Raw genomic sequence first — 21,920 nt, forward strand, 5'->3', positions numbered from 1 at the left:
GTGTGGCTGTGCCTGCTTGCCCCAGAGCGCGTTCCTTTTAGATTCTGCCTGGCACCGGTGATGGACCAGATCCTCCTGGGGCCGCTTGGGCTGTCCTGGGGGGACAGTCTGCATTTGTGCTGAAAGAGAGGCTCAAACTCGTGCCAGTGTGGTGGCCCCTTTGCCAGGGCTGACTCACTGTCCGGGTCCAGTGAGTGCCCAGCTCTAGCAGCAGAACCCATCAGCCTCCGTCCTCACCACATTCCCAACTCTCCAGGTGACTGAACCTGAAGGCCCCAAAATGTTCTGAGATGCCCACATAACCCCGACTCACTGTCTCTCTGTCCCTGTTTCTCTCTCCCCTCCTCTCTCTCTCTGCCTGTGTCTGTCTCTCTGACCTGTCCCTGTTTCTCTCTCCACGCTCCCCCCCCCCCCCCCCGGCTCTGTCTCTCTCTGCTTTTCTCACACACAATATTAAAAATCCTGCTCCTCTTGCACCCATTAACCTACATCCCAACAGACTCCCATGATACCCAGGAGCCGGCTTCTGATCCTGCCAACTCCATCAATTCTTGGTATCAGGAAAATGTCTAGAAGTTTTGCTGTAGCCCAGGTAGACTTTGCTGTGACAGGCGGCAGAGAGAGCCCTCATCAGTTTGTGTCTCTCTGTATCTCCAGCAGTTAGGACAGTCCCTGGCAACATAGTAGGTGCTTAATTTTACCAACTGATTCAGAGCTGTCTGTCACTCCTGCCAATGCACCGAGGTGCTTCCCAGAGAACCTGCTTCTCCAGGATTCGGCGGTATGAGAAGACTGATAGTTTTGGAACGGATGGGACCCCTTCTCGGGCCCAGACTAGAAAGGATGTCAAATCACAGAACTGGCAAGGAGCACGCGGTAACTTCTCTCCTGACCCTTCCTTTCTCAATGAGAGTCTGTCCCAGCTCCTCGTGGAGACTCAGACACTCCCTCAGACCCTCAGCTTCCCGATCCTCGGTGGGCACAGTTCTCACGGCCACCTCAGCCCCACGCATAGCCGCTTGCATTCTTGATTCACCAACTCTGAATAATCTGCTGCCATTGCAACTCCCCCTTTGTGGCCAGGTGCTCTCTGAGCCCTGGATGCTTCAGGCCATTCGCCCTGCCCTGGCTGCACTCTCCCACCCTGCCTTGCTGCCTTGCTGAACCTACCCATCCATATAAAATAACACAAGCATTGCTCCCGCTCCTGTTCACAGGCTGCTGAGCTTCGGTGACATAATCGCAGAAAGAGCTCACGTTTATATGGCATCTAGGTTTGTAGAGCGCTTTACAAAAATTCTGCACAAACACTGTAAGATAGGTGTTTTCTATCTCTCATCCTGCAGAGAAGGACCCACCGTTGTGACTTGTTATCCCCACTCATGGGGAAGTGGGTAGTGCACCAGTTCTGGTGTCAGGCAGACCTGAGTTCCAATCCAGCCTCAGGAGCTGTGTGACCTGAGCAAGTCACTGAAAACCTCTAATCTTCAAATCCCGCCCCCTTCCCCCAGCTACCCTGCTGCCTGCCAATGTGCTCCTGCCTCCCTAAGAAACAAGCAGAGAGGATGGAAACAAGCCCAGTGGTGGAGTACTGGGCCTGGAGTCAGGTGGAATCTTGCCTCATGCACAAGTGGTATGAGCCCAGGTGAACTGTTGCCTCAGTTTTCCTCATCTGTAAAATGGGGATAACATTGCACCAACCTCCCACAGTGATTGTAAGGGCCAAATGAGATGACGTGTGTTATATAACATTAGTGCTTTTCAAACCTTCAAGTTAAATAGTTAACTTATAAAGGCAAGGATGGATGGAGGGCCCAGGGAGTTAGGAGAAATGTGGCAAAGGGAGAGACACGGAAGGACATGAAATTAAGATTATCGAGTCGATGCTGAGCTGAAGATACTGGAGTCTAGGAGGGAAGATGAAACACCTCCATCTGGTGAACTACAGCAGTGGGTAGTGTTCCCTCATTTCAGTGCTGTCTCATTTTGCATAACCCCATGTGGCATCATTTGACAGATGAGGAAACTGAGGCAGTGAAGTGACATGCCCAAGATCATACAGCTAGTGAGTGTTTGAGGCCAAATCTGAATCTATGTGAACACATATAAAATAATATAAAATAACACAATAATATCCAACATTATATATCATATTTAACAGGTGTAGGGTATGTTCAGAGAAGACTAGAACCTCCGGTGTGAAGGCTGCTTTCCACCTTTGGTGTCCACTTGATCCACCCCTTACCTGTGCTTCCAAGAAGCTGTAGCATGCACAACAGTCACACCCTGATAAACCATTTCTGCAGATGGGCTAAACCAGGTTGAGGGTAACCCAAGGGTTTCAAATCCTATGGTGAGTTGGGGGAGGAGTCTACCCCAGGCAGGTAAAGACTTCCCCTGGTGGAACAGGCGGACGAGAACAATTTGTTCCAATGGCCATGAAGGCAGGGGAAGCAGATGCTGTGGAGTGCTTGGAACTTGGTCAGACATGGAAGTCACCAAGGTCATCCCCCGCGTCTTGAGCCATCACCAATCTGTCCTGCCACTGGACAATGGTGGCTCCAGACTTCGTGCAACTCTGCCTCACTTAAACCCAATTTATGCGTGAACCAAAAGACATTACCGTACCACTTTGCCATTTCTACCTATCTCAAAGTCCTGTGGTGAAGGGCAAGTGAAAAAGCAGCAGGTATGGATAACTGGGAGCTGTAGTCACAGCCCTGAAGACAAGTGGATCAGGCCATAGCTTCATCTTCTCATTGGAAGCAGGATTTGGCAGCTCCATGTGTGAGGAAGGGGCTAGAAAAGATGCCCTAAAAAGTGCTTACCAAATCCTGGCCTGATTACTACAGCAGGCGGGGGTCCCACTCTGCAGATGAGACACTAAAAAAATGTACAAGTGCTTCCGAAAAGCTGATTCCTCTCATCACTGGTACATGAATTGTGCATATACTTAGAGATAACACAAAATCCAGGAGACCTGGAGAGAATTTAACAGATATTGCGTCCAAACAGCATCCCTGAGTGAAACAAGGCTGGCAAATGAAGGCTTACTTGATGAAGTAGGAGCTGGATACATGTTTTCCTGGAGTGGCTGCAGTGAAAGCTAGCCACAGTGAAGCTAGTATGGGTTTTGCAATCAAAACTAATCTAATAAACAAGCTTGTTTGCCTTCTGAAAGGAGTGAATGAGAGGCTCATGACAATGCATTTGCAAGATTGCCATCATCATCAGTATCTATGTTCCCACCTGATGACAAACCCTGATAAAGTCAAAGAAAAATTTCATGAAGACCAGGAGACTCTTATCAATGTGGCAAAAGAGGCCAAGTTTACCAGTCTGTGTGACTTTAATGATGGAGTAAACTCAGACTACCAGATATAGCAGGGAGTCCTTGGGAGGAATGGAGTTGGAAACAGCATCAGCAATGGTTATATACTATTGAAAACTTGTGCATCTCATGATATTCTCATCATCAACTCTGTATTCCATTTCTCTAACTGCAGTAAACCCTCATGGATGCACCCTTGTGGCAAACATTGGCACTTAATAGACTATGTGATCGTAAGGAGAAGAGACAGGCAGGATGTGAGCGTGAGCAAGGCAATGGGCAGCGCAGAGTGCTGGAATGATGACAGACTTAGCCTCTCCAAACTGAATATTCACATTCAATAAAAGTGGCAGCCCAAAGGCAAAAAAAGACCACTAGAAGAATCAATGAAAGTAGATCAGTTTGCTTCTCTGAGAGGTAACAGTTTGTTACCAACTTGGAGGGTAAATTGAGCCAAAATACACTTGGCAACAATGGAGCAGAAAAGGAGCGGGCAGCTTTCAGAGATTTAGTATACAGCACTGCGTTTGCTCATCTGAATCAGAACATAAACGTCAAGACTGGTTTAATGAAAACCATGGGGAAATTCAGAAGCTGTTAAATGAAAAATGAGAACTGCACAGGGTGTATCTGCACAATAGTTCATCCATCTCTAGGAAGACAGCATTCAATCCCATCAAAAGTACAGTCCAAACTTAGAGAGATGCAGGATTCTTAGCAGTAAAAAAGCAGATGAAATTCAGTTTTATGCTGATGTCAACAATCCAAAGTGTTTTTATGATGCAGCGAAGGCTACTTAGGGACAAAAGACCTAAGGTGCATCCCAGCTACTCAGTGCTGATGGGGACGCACTGATTAATCATAAGGACATGATCCTGGAGAGATGGACTGATCACCTCCGTTTTGTTCTCAACAGACCGTCATCAATCAGTGCTGAAATTACTGTTTGCCTCAAGTTGAAATCATCACTCAGCGAGCTGAGGTTCCAACTGAGGAAGAGGCTTTGAATGTGGTAAAGCACCGGGTCCCGATTCTACTCCAGCGGAGATTTACAAGGTGAGAGGTCAATGGCTCACACAAGCTGACTGAAATCTGCCAGATTATATGGCAGAGGAAGTGATGCCCCAGGAAGGAGTTCAAGAATGCCCGCGGTGTCCGTCTTCATCCTGGGACAATTCCAGGGGACACGGGGTGTCTCTCAGGCACGGCTGCCTCCTCCTTAAAGGACTACCCGACACCTAGGAAAAGGGCATCTACTTGAGAGAATGAATGGCCCAAAGGAAACCAGGGATGTGCAAAATGAAGGAAACCTCCCCAAATGTTCATAAGGACCCTGTGTCTGACTTACGGCAGGGCTCTCTCGGCTCATATTGGTCCGATCTGCCATCATTTGCACAGTGTTACTAGACGCTAACATAATAATGTCATGTGGGTTCTCTTCAAGAAAGGACGCAATTATGGAACAATGACATATAGCGCAATATTATAATACATAGCGCAATATTATAATACATAGTGCAATATTATAACACATAGCGCAATATTATGACACACAGTGCAACATAATATATAGCGCAATATTAGAACACATAGCGCAATATTATGACACATAGCTCAATATTATGACACAGAGTGCAATATTAGAACACATAGCGCAATATTAGAACAGTGCAATATAATATATAGCGCAATATTAGAACACATAGCGCAATATTATGACACATAGCTCAATATTATGACACAGTGCAATATAATATATAGGGCAATATTAGAACACAGTGCAATATAATATATAGCGCAATATTAGAACACATAGCGCAATATTATGACACATAGCTCAATATTATGACACAGTGCAATATAATATAGAGGGCAATATTAGAACACATAGCGCAATATTATGACACATAGCTCAATATTAGAACACAGTGCAATATAATATATAGCGCAATATTAGAACACATAGCGCAATATTATGACACATAGCTCAATATTATGACACAGTGCAATATAATATATAGCGCAATATTAGAACACATAGCGCAATATTATGACACATAGCTCAATATTATGACACAGTGCAATATAATATATAGGGCAATATTAGAACACATAGCGCAATATTAGAACACATAGCGCAATATTATGACACATAGCTCAATATTATGACACAGTGCAATATAATATATAGCGCAATATTAGAACACATAGCGCAATATTATAACACATAGCTCAATATTATGACACATAGCACAATATAATATAGAGGGCAATATTAGAACACATTGCGCAATATTAGAACACATAGCGCAATATTATGACACATAGCGCAATATAATATAGAGGGCAATATTAGGACACATAGTGCAATATAATATAGGGCGCAATGTTATATAACACAATATCACACAGCACAATGTTATGTAACGATTTTATAAATATAACTATATATATGTAATATATATTATTACACATACGGATGTTATAACACAACGTAATGCGTCCCACAATTATACCGGGAATGCTATTATAAGTTGGGGGGAGGGGCCGGAGGTTCCTTGCATGGCTGCAGAGACCGTGGGGGCGGGGAGACCCATCAATGAGGTAACTCGCTCTCGGCAGACCCGGGGCCCTGGGGACGCTTCATCACCAGCGCCGAGGCGGGCCGCAGGAACGGGGAGCCCCAGGCCCCCGGGCCTCTCCAGCTCCAAGCAGCCCTTTTCACAGGGCTCCGGCCCAGAGCAGGGGCAGGACTAGGAGAGGCTGGGGCGGGAACAGCGCTTTGGCCCTCGGCGGCCTCCGTACCTGGGGCGGTCCGCGGTCCCTTTAAGAGAGGGCTGGCCCCCGAAGGGCCAGGCAGCTCGGCGGAAGTGCGACGGCCACGCGCAGCCAAAACAATGGCGACGGCGGCGAAGCGGCCCAGGGTGAGGCATGGGGCGCTCGGAGCGGGGAGGGGCGGGAAGGAGAGGGCCCCGCCCTCCGGCGCTCGCGGAGCGTCCCCTCCCCCACCGGCGGGGACGTAGGGCCGGGCCGGCGCGCGCTCAAAGCCTCCGCGCCTGGAGGAAGTGAGTATGGGAGCCCTGCCGTTCTTTCGTTAGGCGGAAGGAACCTCCGGAGGCGGGGACAAGCCTCTCCTGGCCTTCCTAAACTGGTGTCGAGAGGTTGGACTGGAGCTGAGTCCCAAGGTGATCCTGAAGGGGGCGGGCTTCTGGGCGGATAGGCGGGTCTTCATTGGTAGCTTAACGAGGGGGCGGGACCCAGGCACGAAGGCGAGAGCTGAATGGCAGGGGGCGGGGCGTTCGGCGCACGAGGCTCAGGTCTCTGGGTAGACCATTGGTTGCTCCGGGTGGGGGCGGGCCTCGGACGCTGGTGGCCATTGGAAACTGGGAGGGGGCGGGGCGGCGAGGGGGCGTGGCTTCTGGGGCTGGGTCCCAGCGTCTGGCGGCTTCAGGTTTCCGTGAGCCGGGAAGGCACCGTGTCCGGCTATGGGATGGTGGCCCTGGAGGACGTGCAGCGCGGGGAGCTGCTCTTCGTGGTGCCTCGGGCGGTGCTCCTGTCCCAGAAGACCACCTCTATCAGGGGCCTCCTGGAGAAAGGTAGGGAGGCGGGGAGCGTTGGGGAGGCGGCCCTGGTGCGGGGGCCCCGGGGTGACTGGGTCCTGGTTGTCGCGCAGAGCACGGCGCCCTGCAGAGCCAGTCGGGCTGGGTGCCCCTTCTTCTGGCCCTGCTCTACGAGTACCTGGCAGAGGATTCTCCCTGGAAGGGCTATTTCTCCCTCTGGCCGGAGCTGGGCAGCCTGCGGCACCCTATGTTCTGGTGAGAGCTGGGGGCGGGCGGGGGGGCAGGGAGGGGCTTCGTCCACTCACCCCTTCCGGACCTCTAAGAGTGGCCAGGCCTCCCAGAGCGAAGAATCTCCCCTGGGCCTCACCTCTCTCCTCTCGTCCCTTTCTCCCTCTCCTCCCTCTCCATCTCCGTCTCTCCCTTCCTTTTCTCTGTTCCTTCTTTCCCCTCCTTTCTTCTCACAATTGTATTTTTCTGACAAAAGTAACCGGACTATCTTGGTGGGAAGTGACCAAACTCATTGATACTCCGAGTATTTTATACACAATGAGATGGAAGCTCGGGAGGGGAAGGGAGCCCCCAGGCGACCATTTCTCTGTGGCTTACTCTGTTAGTTGCTGTCAGCTCCATGCTCTGGTTTCTTGTCTAACCCGGGAGAGTGGCTCCCTTTGAAACCCTCCAGAGCCAGATTCTTCATAGAGCAGTGCTTGGACCGAGGGGCCCACATGCATTGTGGCTGCTTGACCACTCTGGAGACACAAGCCCCATACCCTCTAATACTTGGAGCCATCTGAAGCCCTGAGAGGCTGTCATTTTCCTGAGCACACACAGGTACTAAGTGGCAGAAATAGTTTGAACCCAAGTCCCCTACAACTCACTGGCTGTAAATCTGCAAGCTCTTTCTGAACCTGGTCCTCAGGTTATAAAATAGAGGCTTGACCCAGCGCCCTCTGAAGGCCCTTGGCTCTAGCGTTCTGCAGTGTTCCTCAGGGCCTTGGTCTGAAGCGGTCACCTTGATCCATTCCGCCTCCAGGTCCGAGGAAGAACGGAAGCAGCTCCTACAGGGCACTGGTGTGCCTGAAGCCGTGGAAAGGGACCTAGCCAGCATCAGCTACGAGTACGGTACCATCGTCCTGCCCTTCTTGGAGGCCCACCCAGATGTCTTTCCCCTCCAGGCCCAATCTCTGGAACTCTACCGCCAACTGGTGGCGATGGTCATGGCCTACAGGTGAGCTGCATCTGGGTATTCACATTTTGGGGATACAGGATTGGGTTCTCGGGGCATGGGGGAGGAGCCACCATCTTGAATTTCTTCTTGTTAGGTCCACAAATCTGCTTAAGGATTTGCTAGCTATTTTAATCTAATTCCTTTGTGATCTTATGGATTTTGTGCATTTACAAATATGATTCTGAGAAGAGATAGACTTGACCAGACTGCCTAAGGGTTATGATCTTCTCTGGACCGAAGCCAAGGAACTGACCAGGGCTTGGTCTGGTCTGTTCTGCTCCAGAGGTGTTGATCCATTGAAAGGACAGCAACAGTAGCTCATCTTTCTGCTCTGCATTCAAAATTTGGAGTAGGCCTTCCTCTCCCCTCGCCTTCCTTTGTGGCAACTTTTTGGGGCTTCTTTCTTTATGACAGTTTTCAGGAGCCCCTTGAAGAGGAGGAGGAGGAGGAAGAGGAGCCCAATCCCCCTATGATGGTACCAGCTGCTGATATCCTGAACCATGTGGCCAACCACAATGCCAATCTGGAATACTCCCCAGTAAGTGGGTATATTTTAGGCTAAATAGGCCGATCTAATTATTCATCTTTTGCACACATGTTTTGCCTCCCAAATGCATGGGAACTGGTGTAATAATAATCACAGCAGTTAAACTAATAAGTTTAACTCCTATCTATTCATTTATGTAATCAGCCTAAACTCAGGTCCCACGTCTGAATTTCTGACTTTGAGGCACGGACGACCCAAGAAATAGAACAGCCTTTCTTTTTGGATCCGAACATTCCCAGGACTCATTTTCTTTCCAGCTCTGTCACCTGACTATCCCAAGTGAAATGCTGTATTTAGTTCTTGACAGATCCTGGGTTCCTAGGGCTAGGTCCCATTGCTATTTCTTGCTCCAGTTTTACACATGCTAGGACACCCAAGGAACAACATGCTGCACACAGCACAGAACTTGGAGCAAGACCCAACTTTGTTTGCCTGTTTGTTTGTAGAGCACTTAGCACAGTCCCTGACACAGTGGATACTATATAAATGTGAGCTATTGCTTCTTTAGTACCTTCCTTAGAAAATGTATCAATAGATTAGCTGCCTGGTTTCCTGCCATATTACAGGAACCATATTCCTCCTCCAAGGTCCTTTATTGCTTGACTTTTGTATTTCAACTTTTTTATCCAAATACCGAGAAGTTTCTTCCAGTATCAGCAAACAGCAATCAAAGCAAACTGAACTTTGATCCTAAAACCGCCATCTGCTTCCTCTCATTTCACAGATAGGATGCAGCTTATCTAAAACCCTATTTGGCAAGTAGTACTCAGACTTTGTAACTCATTTCTGTCCTTCTCCATTACTGTTTCCTGCTATCCATCTTTGAATAGTTGTTTTGCTTTAGGTTAACAGAATGAACAGAAGGACAGAACTTGATCTGGCTTTCAGAACAGGTAGGTGATTAATATAATTGATGTGGACTCTCAGCTGTCTGCTTCTTCCTGCAGGAATGTTTAAAGATGGTAGCTACCCAGCCAATCCCCAAAGGCCAAGAGATCTTTAACACTTATGGCCAGATGGCCAACTGGCAGCTGATCCACATGTACGGCTTTGCTGAACCATATCCTGGGAACACCAATGACTCAGCTGACATTCAGATGGCCACAGTGCGGGCAGCAGCCCTACAGGGTGTGTACTCCAAGGGAGCCACTGATGGGGATTCCCCAAAACAAGTTCTGAAGGGAAGGAAAGGGATCTGAGAACATGCTTCCTCTACTTATGTTCTACGTAGGCGCCACGACAGAGGCAGAGACGCGCCTGCTGGGGGAGCGCTGGGATTTCTTGTGCCAGCTGGAGATGGTAGGCGAGGAGGGTGCCTTTGTAATTGGCAGAGAAGAGGTGATTACTGAGGAGGAGCTGTCTGCTACACTCAAGGTGAAACCTGGAACTGGTCAAGCCTCATTTTGAATCGGCTTTGCCTTCTAATAATTTTAGGAATCTGAAAACCAAGTTTGGTTCTTAGATTGGAAGGAATTCCAATTAATTTTTTATACTCTGATTACAGGTGCTTTGCATGCCAGCTAAGGAATTCAGGCAACTTAAGAAACGAGACAGCTGGGAGGAAGATGGCGAGAATAGCTTAATTCTGACAAATAAGACTATCCCCAAACTAAAAGCTTCCTGGAAGGTGCTTCTCCGAAACAGCACCCTCCTGACCTTGCAGGCTTATGCCACAGACTTAAAAAGTGACCAAGAACTACTTCATAATAAGGAGGCTCGGGCCAAACTCAGCTGGAAGGAAGAACAGGCCTTGCAGGTGCGCTATGGGCAGAAGAGGATCTTGCACCAGTTGTTGGAACTGACCAGCTCCTAACCTCTGGCCTCCCCTTCTCTCCTCAAACCAGGGAAGCAGATGAGCAAAAATCGCTTCTCAGTCATTTGGATTTGCTAGGTCCAGTTTCCAAGCTCTGGACTTTTTAGTGTACCTTTCTGTTGACTTTCAATTTGTGCTATATAAAATTGCTTAATTCATTTAATGACTGAAATCCTACTTGGGGGAAGGAGGAAGCAAAAGTGCTACATTTTGGAACACAGGAGAGAGAACAAGGAATTTCCATTGGGTGGAGATCCTACTCCCTATCTTTACACAACCTTTTTTGGAATGCAAAAAGTGCTTTTGGAAGTGGCAGTGATTGTTCAGAATTTGAGCTTGACACAAGGGTTAGCTCTTTCTCCTCAAACCTAATACCTCCAGTCAGAAGCATTAGAGCTCTTAGATGTAAAGGTAGAGCAAGTTAGGGGCATTTAGTCCAACCCTCTCCCTTGGTTTTATACATAATACAAATTAGGTCCAGCAAAGTGAAGTAGCTTGTCTAATGTCACATAAACAGTGAAGGGTCAGCAGCAGAGCTGAATCCAGAGCCATTTTCCTAAGTCATTTCTACCTTCTCCCCATTCTAGACTACAGAATAATGAAATAGAAACCCATGGCACTGTTTTTTTTTTTTTTCTTTTTTAAACTAGCATGATGTGCAGGATTAAACTTTTAATTTATAGGTGCCTTACTGAGGCTATTAGCTATTATAAAGGCAGAGAACCACTTTAATGTCTAATATCTAGATGAGCACAAATCAATTTATAAAAAGTTTATGTAGGGCCTAAGACTAGATTTCCCCCCCCCCCCCCCCCCAATGAATTCCTCCATAGGGGCTGTTTATTAGTGGGTAAAGATGTGCAGGCAACGTTGAGGGCTAGCCGACTGGTCATTTCTAGATACCAATAGGTACAAAAGCCCTGTCTGCCTTCTACGTAAAGCTGAGCATACTAAGGAACTTGGCCAAAGTCAAAGCCTTAAAAAAAAGTTCTATCCTAAGACCTCAACATTGCAACCCTTCCTAGAGACCATTTATTACCTCTCTATTCAGCGTCACTATTTGTAGTGACAAGTAATGTATACAGAGAGAGACAACTTCTCAAATCCAAAATGGAATCAGGGTCCTATTCTAAATATGCCCCATCCTGTGCCTTGTGGCTGTTCAGGGCAGGGACTGTGTGTTTTTAATCTTTGCCACAAGCACTGACCACTACTGAGAAAGCCACAGTGGACTAGAGTGCATGTCATGACTTTTAATGTATAACTACAGTATGCATATACATACAAGAAGTGGGAGAACTAAAGCCCAGAACTATAAAGGCTACAAAATACAACACATGGACCAATACATTTACAAAACATTCAAAATCCTTACAAAATGGGCTGTATTGGTCCTTTGTTCTTTTTACAAACTTAGACTGTGTGGCCATTGGGGGGTGGGGTGGAGGTGGGGGGAGGGGCAGTTCATAGATTTCTTTCCCTTCCCCTTCCCATCCCCCACAATTTACAAGTGTCAGGAAGGAGGGGAGAAATGCTATAGATCTGGTCTGGCTTCTCTTGATAAAAGAGCTGACCCTGTCCCATAGGGCCCAAAGTATGTCTTCTCCAGCAGAACTGAGAAGCTATTCCAACTACTGTGTTCCCTGCTGTCAGCTTTAGGTGGAAAGGGGGGTAAGGGGAAGGGAGAGGTTTAAAAAAAAAAAAAAAAAAAAAGATGGGGGAGGGGTGTTAAAAAACCGGACCTTAATCCCAAACCCTCCCTCCCACCCCCATTCCACAGTACTCCATATTCCAACACATCCACATTTTTTAACAACTTAGTGATTTTAAAGGTCCCCTGTCCACATAAAGAAAAAAATAAGTTACATAATATTAAACTGGCTTTTCAATATTCTTTGGGAGTCCGGGAATGTCAGGACAAGGAGATCTGCCCTAGACAAGTGCTTGGCATCAGCAGCTGCCCCTTTATTACAAGCTGAACAGGTGCCAGTTTATCCACCTGCCTTTAACACAATTTGCACAAACCCAAAAAGTCCAGACAAAGGTTTCGGTTCCATGTATTTACACTAGTTCAAAATGATATTCACAGCATCTTCTAAATTTTGGCCAGTCAAAAAAAAAAAAAAAAAAAAGTGTTTAAACTTTGGAACGTGCCCACAAAGATGGGAGACTTCCCCAAGGCAAGGGCGGATACCCAAGAACCAAGGGGGCTGGAAAGGTCAGGAAGAGCCAAAAGGATTCTTCAGTCAGTTTGTGAAATTCGGTGGCATGGGGCCCTCCAGGCTGGCACGATTACAAGGCCAGAGGCAGCCCTTCTAACTGGCCCCGGTCCCTTCCATCACTTGCTGCGCCTGCTTCTGTCCCATGCAGCACTGTGCAACAGACTGGAACAACCTAAAAGAAAGTGGACAAGATGTTAAAGAGGAGTTAGGTCCCTAAGGTAGACGGGAACTCCTGAGAAGTCTTGGTACAATCCCCTCAGCCCCAATAGGAGAGTCAAAGCTTGAATGTCACTTTGTACAATGGGATGTTGGTAGCAAAATCTCAATCCTGATTTACTGACACCTGTGACGCTTGAAAACATAACGTAATACTGAGAACTTCCCAACGATGGCACGGACACCCAACAGCTACATCATGTCTATTTCCTGACAATCTCCCAACCAAGTCAAGCCCACCAGGAAAGGGTACTCTTCTGCTCTATTCCTGTGCTCTCCCTTTCCAGTTCAAAAATCACACCAACATGCAAACTCACTTTTCAATTTCTGGGGCACAGTGAACAAACTCGTGGTTCCAGAACTTAAATGCCGGATTTTTAATCAGCTCAATGAAGGTAATGAGAAGACCCCAAGGATGTGGCCTATTTACAATCAACCGTTCCAAGAGAACCCTGTAATAGAAGATGGGGGTGGTGGGGAGGGTGTTAGGGAATCAAACGAGAACAGTAAATTCATTGAATTTTTCAGTTACTATTTCTACAACTTGGGACCATTTAAGATTTAATTTGTATTTTGTCACAGCAAAGGACTAGGGTTAAAGGTGAGGGATGATGGTCTGAAACAGATTCTGAACCTGTGCTACAGAACTGTCTGGCAGCCTGGTAAAGCCTATGGACCTTCAAAATAAAAAGATTTTTAAATAACTCAGGGGAAAAAAGTTAATGAAAGTAAAGATGTAATTTTTCTCCCATCCTCTCTTCCTTGAGTATCTTTGGAACGCTAGTCAAAATTGCAGGAGTTTCACCTGGTGATCTGTTCCTGGATAGCTTCAGTGTTGGCCTCTGCAAAAAGGTACAGCATGGTACAACTGAAGTAGTGAGTGTGGCTGTTTGGATACCGCAGCTGATTGGCAATTGCATTCAAGAAGAGGTACCGACCTGGAAATCACAACAAGACTTAGGGCTCTATGAGCTACTTGGCCATTCAGGCAAGTTGGCACTGCTTTTCTAATTTCACATCATAAAAACATTTCAAGGGAACCAGCTAAATTTTGAATCCACAGGTTTGGCATTAAGCTGAACTTTGAATCTATGGGAGGAAATGGAAAGGGTTCTGGACTAATGAAGACTTGCTCTGCACTCCAGCTAGCTCCGACATTTATCAATCAGGTGAGCACAGGTAAGATGGCCTGTTATGGCTTCTCAGAGAACTGTCTGTCCCATGACGGTGCTCAAGAGATGTCCTTGTTCATGATAGCTAAGGCTACCTTTCTTTCCCACCTCCCTCCTGAATAGGCTGGGGAGAGATGGAGGTTCAGACACCCACAGGTTACAGTACTTGCCCATGCTATTGTCTTCTACAGCCAATAATGCTTAATGAAAGGAGATGAAAGAAAAGGAGAAACCTTCCTTGTGATACTTACTCATTCCCATACTGAGGCCCTCAGTTTTCTCTCTGACACACAAAAAACCACTTCTAAATAGCCTAAAGGTCACCGTGACTAGAAGAATAACTGACTAGTCCTTGTCTGTCCATCCCCCATTACCCCTATTTACTTACCTTCTGTGTCTAGGTCCACAGCCAAGTTCTGGAAGATGTCCATGTGCGCCGAGTGAGTGATGGTGCTCATGGACGGCGTGCTGCCTTTGTTGTGGATATGGGCAATGGCCTGAGTACCGACGTAAAGCACCAGTGCGTTTATCAGCTGGATGTTGTAGCGATTGCCAGGTTCATTTGATACCTAGTGAGAAAAACCCAAGTTAAGCCTTCCCTATGGATTCTCACTGGGCTGCTTTACACTGAAATTTCCAAGCCACTATTTCTGAAGCAGAGGTAGAGGGACTGTCTGATGAAATGATGATGACTGTCTGACTCTATCCCTGAAAAACAGCTTCCCATCTCCAAGACCAAGCCACAACATAGTAAAGATGATGGTCATCATCTAAATGCTGGAGTGAACATGTTCAGTGGAGGGGTTGGAGAGGGAGTGGGGGAGGATGGAGTAAAAGAGAACCCCGAGGAAGGGTTCCAGAAGAGAAGAAACAAACATCAAGATAGCCCATTAAGCAAATCAGAGAAGGCAGGCAGCGAAAATAAGAGGTCTACACCTGTGTCTGATCTGTGGTTATGCTTAGCATAGACAAGTACCTACACCTATCGCACTATACAAAAGCTTAGTCAGGAATAATGCCCATGTAAACTTCACCTGTCCAATACTAGAAAGAGTGAGTATATTTCTTTTCAATCAAGGCCAAAAGGAGAAGGAACTGTCTATCTTGGACCCACCTTCTGATTAGGTACAAAGTTAAGATGATTGTTATGGAGGGGCTTTGGATTAAAATATGACTGGGATTAGGTGGCCTCTAAAGTCCTTTCAAACTTCATGTGATGATTCTGTGAAAGTACTGATTTAAAACCAAGTTACCAGGCAACGCAGGAGTGAATAAATTTTAAAAGCATCAATTAAGATCATTGCATTAAGTAAGGATTAAACTGAATCAAACCTGTAGGTTACTGCGCAAATCAGATAGGAAAGTGACTGGCGATCGAGTTTTAAGATAGGAATCCAAATCCTTTTTGAATTGAGGAGGCATCACTCCAGTGAAATTAGTGAGGATCCGAGGAGCAATGTTGATCTCACTTAACATGTCCACCTGTTGAGGACAAAGGCAGAAAGCTCAAATGCTGAAGGTAGCCATTTCAACACATAAACTCTTACAGTTACTGCTGTCTAAAATCCTAGGCACAAAGAACCTCTCACCACATATTCCCACATAAATGAGTGGGAAGGCTCATTGACCTGAAAATCTACCATCTTTCACATGGAGCACCTGGTTCCAAATGTGGCAGAATAGTAAAGAGGGGCCTCCTCTCTGACCTGGGAGCTGCCACTATTACAGCTTTTTACCTTCAGGTTGGGAGTGAATGGGTCAGGTAGCCTCATGTTTCGTGGAAAGGCACTCAGGATCAGATTCCTTAACTGGATGCAATTGGGTGGGATTACATCACAAAATCCATAGTGGTAGTCACAGAGAAATTCTGGGAAATCATGTAGGAGGACCAGCAGCACTCGTAAAGTACCCTGTATATTGAGAAAAAAAAAGTTTGGGAGAGGAAAAAGTGAAAAAGAGCAGCAGTTTCATCACCAGGCATACATAAGCCCACTTTTTTTCTTTTCTTTTCTTTTTTTTTTGCTGAGGTAATTAGGGTTAAGTGACTTGCATTTGAACCTAGATCTTCCTGACTTCAGGGCTGTATGTAAACATACACAAGGAACATATATTCCAAGTTCGATTTAGATGAAAGGAAGGAGAACTTACACTCTCAAAAGAAATGGAATCATAATTTAGGCATATTATTGTTTACTACCCAACTGATGACATGTTCTTTAACACATCTAAAAATCATTAAAAAGAGGTTTCTCTTTCACTTTTATTTTGAAGATTCTCCATTTCTACAGGTCTTAACACCAAGGGTTACGTTTTTTGTTTTGTTTTTTTTTTTTTAAGATTGATATAAAAGAGGTTTATTATGGGGTTTGGAAGTAAGTTTAAAGTATAGTTAAGGAAATAGGTGAAGATAGAGATAAGAAGGGCACCGGAAACAGGGTTCCAGTGGACAGAGGGTCCTGGCATGCCAGGAGCAAGGCTGGCATGTTTGGAACCTCTGCTTACATCTAATCTTTAAAAGATTCAAAAATATTTGACAAATGAAAATAAATTACCTTATAGAGGATTTGCATAGGTTTGCTGAGTTCCACATTTCTAAGGAAGGGAGCTAAATATTTGAATAAATCAATCAATAGTTGTGCATACATAGGCCAGCCCTAAGAAGATAAAGAAAAGGAGTGATTAACTATGTAAAGCCAAAACATCCACTTTACTACTACTACTACTACTCTACTACTACTACTACTACTACTACTACTACTACTACTACTACTACTACTACTACTACTACTACTACTACTACTACTACTACTACTACTACTACTACTACTATTTTATTACCATTATTACCAGGGATCCTCAGCTTAAAACTGAATTTACTCACAGGCTAAACTTGGAACAATTAATTTGTTTGTTATAATCAAACTTAAACTATTAGCTTATGTCCCTAACTTTTCCTATTTGGAAAGAAAATGGTGGTTCCAACAAGGACCTCAAAAAATTCTATTTTCAGCCTACCTTCTTTAGGAAAAAAAAAAAAAAAAAAAAAATTTAGCATACAACTTAAAAAAGCTTTGGTCAACCAAAGGACTGACCTTTAATTAAGGACTAATAAGACACTGAAAATACTTAAGACCTAAAGTTAAACTATCTTCAGCAATTTCTAACTTTCTAATCCCAGTCCCGTTTCCACCTAAAACTGGGCAAATAATTGCACTTTTTCGCCTCTTTCTCTAGGCTTGTCAATCCCATTTTCTTTTGCCCAACATCTTTAATCTCCTTCTCAGTAACTGCCTCTATTTGCATGTGCAGATCTTCCCCTATCTTGTTTAAAAAAACAAAAAACTAGGAAACCTGACTTTTTCCATTTATCTACCACAGTAAGCTAACAAGGAAATATGACTTATTTCCTTTTGTTTAATCTCACTCCCCCCTCCCCCCCCAATTTCCTTACCTACTTTTTCTATATCAAAACCACTAGATTGATGTTCTGAACCACCAATGATCTCAAGACAACATCCTTCAAGGTCTAACTACTGATAAAGTCATATGCTTTAAGTTCCCTCATTAGCATAATAATTTCATGAAGACCATCTTAATTTTTCTGTTGCAACCACTGTCTCCTTTACCAATGTCTAACTCAGTTGCCTAACCATCAACATTTAAGATCCTGACTCTAATCCCTTCCCTTACAAGAGGGGTAATTCATAATTACATCTTTTGTAACTATGCGCCTTACTCACAAGTCTAACTTTGATGGCCCAAACGATTCTACTAACCTCTTAACGCATTATCTACAGTCTAATTATGCATTTCCACTTGGATATTTTATAACCTGGAATGGAAGATACTTAAACCTGCAATCCTATCAACATCATCCTAGTTACCCAAGTCTCATTATCTAGAGTTAAATCTGACTTCTTTCTCACACTATACATTCAGGTAATTGCTTTGGATCTCCCCTTTATGTTTCACCTACACAATCTACTCCTCCCCAGCCTTAATTTACACATGGCTCATTAGAAAAGCCTCTCAACAACCACCCCTGCCCCTCAAGTTTGACCCTAATTTGTTGACTGCCACTGCTCCTTTGCTAAAGTCATGGTACCTTATACAGAATGGACATGCAGAGCCAAATTTTGTTTATAGTTCTTCCTCCCATCCTACTGAAATGAAACCTGTTCAATCTTCAGCTCAACCCCCCATCAACTCTAAAATATTTAAATCTTATAAAACAAAGGCAGTTACATCTAAAACTCCTACAGTCCCAGGATAGAAACCTCATCCTTCCTTATGAAGCCAAATTGCTATGAACCTCATGAGGGATTTAGAACAAAGTCCCCTGCTGCCTTATACTTTTATTTAACTTAACAGTTTTTGTGTCTCCCCAATTAGCTCTGTTTTCCAAGGGCAAAGTCCCTGTCCTATACTACTCTTTTGTACCTACGAAAAAGACCTATCTGAACAGAGAAGGTCTCAATCCTTTGTTCAAAGAGAACTAAGGCCAATAACAGTATGATGGAAAGAGCTAACTTGGAAAAAGAACTACGTTTCAATCTGGTAACTGATATTTGAGTGAATGTAATTTAACGTCACCTTTCAGCCACAATTTTCTCTCTGCAAAATACAAATACTATTCCTACACAGACTCACACTACCTACACATCCCTTTAAAGAAGTCTGCCAACACTACCCCCAGCTGGCTATCTAAAAGCACTAAGTCCCACATCCCATAAGACCGATTACTGTCTTCATCTATAGGAGACAGACTACAGCCACACCTTCTGCTGTGGTGTGTGTGCCAGCATTCTTGCAATAAATATCCGATGCGAGATCAGTTCAAGCCAGGCATACACAAAGCCTGGGGCTTTAGTAGGCCTCAAGATGTGGAATGTATTGCTAGAAGAAGAAAAAAAAATCATTAAGTTGCTGCTACAAGCACAATTTGTGAAAAGTTCAAAAAAAGTATTATAGTGGTACCCTCCCCCAAGTTAATTTCAGAGTATCAGTTAACATGAAAAAGTGATTTTACCTCTCTGCAAGTTACCTATAACAGACTACCAGTGTAAATACTACCAAAAAATGTACTGAAGTAGTGACATAAGCAAAAATCTAATAAATGTTATGATCAAGCACCTACCAGAAAGCTGTCAGTGTCTGGAAATTAATGGTTTCCAACACATGCTCAGGAGCATTTAGTTCTAAGAGCAGCATGATGAAAATCCGGTGGTAGGGAAGTTGCTGAAATTCATTCTGTCGAACATCATGATCCTGCAGAAGGACACCCACTACTATACCAAGAACCTAAAGATGACAAGCATATCAATATGTTATCAAAGAACAAGTTCCTCACATATAATTTTTCCCTACAAAATGTATAATTTTAAAAAATATACATTCTTGAAATTCCACTTGCAATCCATAGGGGGAAAAATATGTGGATAAGTTTCAATTAAACAGTTTGCTATACATTCCTCATGAATAGTGGGCACCTACTATTCAAACAAATTGATTTTTCCTAAAGCCTTCTATAGATTAAAACAAACACACACACACACACTGGCTCACTGACAAGAGACTACCTGGGTTTTATGTAATCTATGAAACTAAATGTAATGGGAAGGAGTTTACTTCAGGACATACACTTAACATAGATATATGTTAAACATACTTAACATTGTTTGAGATAAAGAATCTACATTCATTAACTATATAAGTGGTACGTCAAGAGCTAAAGAGGAACTAAACCAGGTTTTTGTGAACAGAGGAATCAAACGTCCGATATATCTCAAGTCTAATCATTTCCATTGTAGAAGCAAAACTTGAAACATGAACTTTTGGAAATCAGTTTTCCACTCTAACTGCCTGATTTTTAAGGAATATCTATCTACTCATTTAAATTTTGAGTATTTCTTGCTAAGATAATAAATGAAATTATCCGAGATGGGAAATGATCGAGTTCATCAGAAATTATTCACTTTCCTCATAGCAAATCTCAGATGTGACTACCACAATATTCAGTAACTAACTCGCCAGAGGTAAAGATATGATCCATAGCAAAGAGTATATATGCGAACTGATGGGCCAAGGACAGACAACCTTGTTTAATAGATTGATCTTGGTGACTGTGTTAGTGGCCTCCCCTGAGTGCTTGACCAGCAGTGCAATGAGCCGCACAAAGGCATCCAGGTTATGATAACACTTGGCCCGGATCATTGTGGGGTTGGCAGCAGGATTATGCTGCTGCTCAGCCTGAGCCCGGTAGCTGATTTCAACACACATTTCAGTGCACAGACGGAAAAACCTTGTTATGAGGTCATCAGTCTTCAGGATTCCTTGCTGGTGCATCTGTTGTGGGGACAAGAAAACAAGACCTAAATACAAGACGACACAATCCAAAAAGCAACTTTTTAGATTGCTTTAACATTTCACAAAAGTCTGATGACTTAATAATGCACAGGTGACAATCACAAGCTCTCTGCCTGTCTATAAGCCCTCTCCAATAGTTGGGGTGGCCTGTGTTCATCACCAGGAGGTCAGTGTAAGTTCAACTTGGTTAATTCCTCAAAAGAACAGAGAGTGTTGTCAGGATTACTGACAGCATTCATAAACTGGCTGGGCTTGCCAGAGTAAACCCCACTGAAGTAGGGTCATCTCTGTATCATGATTCCTGACGTTGGAATGACTTCAGATTTACAATTTTCAAAAATAAAAAATGTCATTTCTTCTTATGAAAATCCCCAACTTTAGTTGGTATCAGATGCCACAAGAGAAAGGTTTTCCCACCTGAAAATCTAGTATTAGCCCAAATTTAATGGAGCATAGAGAATACAGAAATTAAGGAAGAGGGCAAATATGGCAGCTTTAGAATGACAAGTTACCTAAGCCCAAGAGACTATGTGAATTATCAAGAATCAATTTTTAATAGCTATATCAAAGTTCTGTTTTTCCTCAGAGGACAGGAATTTCAGATTAATAATATAAATGTCTTAAAAAAACTGTTACTGATTTGTCATTAAAATGGCTTAGTTGAAAACTATCTTTAGGAAGTCCAAAAAGCTTAATTTCAAAATGACTTCAGTGAAAGCAGAAGGTACCAATGGAAAAGAAGATTCATTTTTTAAAAATTCATTATATACAACTACAGATGTATACATATTTACAATCACAAGCACAACTAAAAAAAGAAAAATCTAATTCAAATAAGAAAAAGAGTTTTGCAAATTACATTGCACACAGGCTAGAGGTGAAGCAGGATCATGTTAAATCAATTTAGTCAATAAAGAAAACTTTTGCCCCAAATAGTTACAATAAAGAAAAACCCCAGGGATGGGGGGGGAGGAGGGAGAGAGTTGTTTTTATTACATTTAAAATGGATAACCAAAAAAACTGAATAAAGGTAGTATGTCTTGTTTGGGGGGGTCTGGGAAGTACAGGGTTTTGAAGGATGATGTTATTGCTGAAATAAAAAGCAAAACGATAAATGGGAAATGAAGTTAAGAAGAAATTAAAATTCAACATTTGCTTTCTTTTTGAAAAAGAGGTCAGGTCAGTGCAAACATGTGACAAACGCTATATTTATGAAATACTATTGTCTGTATTTCCAGAAAGCCATAAACTTGACAACAACAGCTACTCAAAGGGATTCATTTTACTCATCCCCAAATTTTATACATGAGTCCTTCCTGGGGTTTGAAAAATAAAGTTTACTCATAGTAGGAGCATTTAACCTTGCAAAGTAAAAGGCATTTTTAATATGTTAAAAACTAAAGCTACCACATGCCTTATTTCAATAATCAACATGTGGCCCCATCTGACCTCTCCCTAGTGGGGT

The 21,920-nt window shown here is 44.0% G+C and overlaps 2 protein-coding genes across 10 annotated transcripts in view; one reads left to right on the forward strand and one right to left on the reverse strand.

Annotated features, from left to right (window-relative positions):
• Positions 1 to 6,228: 6,228 nt before the first annotated feature.
• SETD6 (SET domain containing 6, protein lysine methyltransferase) lies at positions 6,229 to 10,642 on the forward strand. Its single transcript, XM_031949954.1, has 9 exons — positions 6,229 to 6,255; positions 6,430 to 6,516; positions 6,783 to 6,927; positions 7,005 to 7,146; positions 7,925 to 8,119; positions 8,534 to 8,657; positions 9,614 to 9,794; positions 9,898 to 10,040; positions 10,171 to 10,642. Exons 1-9 carry the CDS (start codon positions 6,229 to 6,231, stop codon positions 10,477 to 10,479), a joined length of 1,353 nt encoding a protein of 450 aa, XP_031805814.1. The 3' UTR covers positions 10,480 to 10,642.
• A 1,781-nt stretch (positions 10,643 to 12,423) lies between these two features.
• The window catches only part of CNOT1 (CCR4-NOT transcription complex subunit 1), a 94,020-nt gene continuing 84,523 nt past the window's right edge, over positions 12,424 to 21,920 (reverse strand). For all 9 annotated transcript variants that reach the window (XM_031949952.1, XM_031949953.1, XM_031949948.1 and 6 more), the window contains 10 exons: positions 20,186 to 20,434; positions 19,227 to 19,390; positions 18,868 to 18,985; positions 16,642 to 16,743; positions 15,826 to 15,999; positions 15,422 to 15,571; positions 14,478 to 14,658; positions 13,723 to 13,855; positions 13,235 to 13,369; positions 12,424 to 12,873 (listed from right to left, as the gene is read on the reverse strand). In XM_031949952.1, the coding sequence (XP_031805812.1) occupies positions 12,795 to 12,873; positions 13,235 to 13,369; positions 13,723 to 13,855; positions 14,478 to 14,658; positions 15,422 to 15,571; positions 15,826 to 15,999; positions 16,642 to 16,743; positions 18,868 to 18,985; positions 19,227 to 19,390; positions 20,186 to 20,434 (1,485 nt within the window). In that variant the 3' untranslated portion in view covers positions 12,424 to 12,794. The remainder of the gene's footprint in view (positions 12,874 to 13,234; positions 13,370 to 13,722; positions 13,856 to 14,477; positions 14,659 to 15,421; positions 15,572 to 15,825; positions 16,000 to 16,641; positions 16,744 to 18,867; positions 18,986 to 19,226; positions 19,391 to 20,185; positions 20,435 to 21,920) is intronic.

This window comes from Sarcophilus harrisii, chromosome 2 (assembly GCF_902635505.1).
Source record: "Sarcophilus harrisii chromosome 2, mSarHar1.11, whole genome shotgun sequence".
In the NCBI taxonomy this organism is placed as follows: domain Eukaryota; kingdom Metazoa; phylum Chordata; class Mammalia; order Dasyuromorphia; family Dasyuridae; genus Sarcophilus; species Sarcophilus harrisii.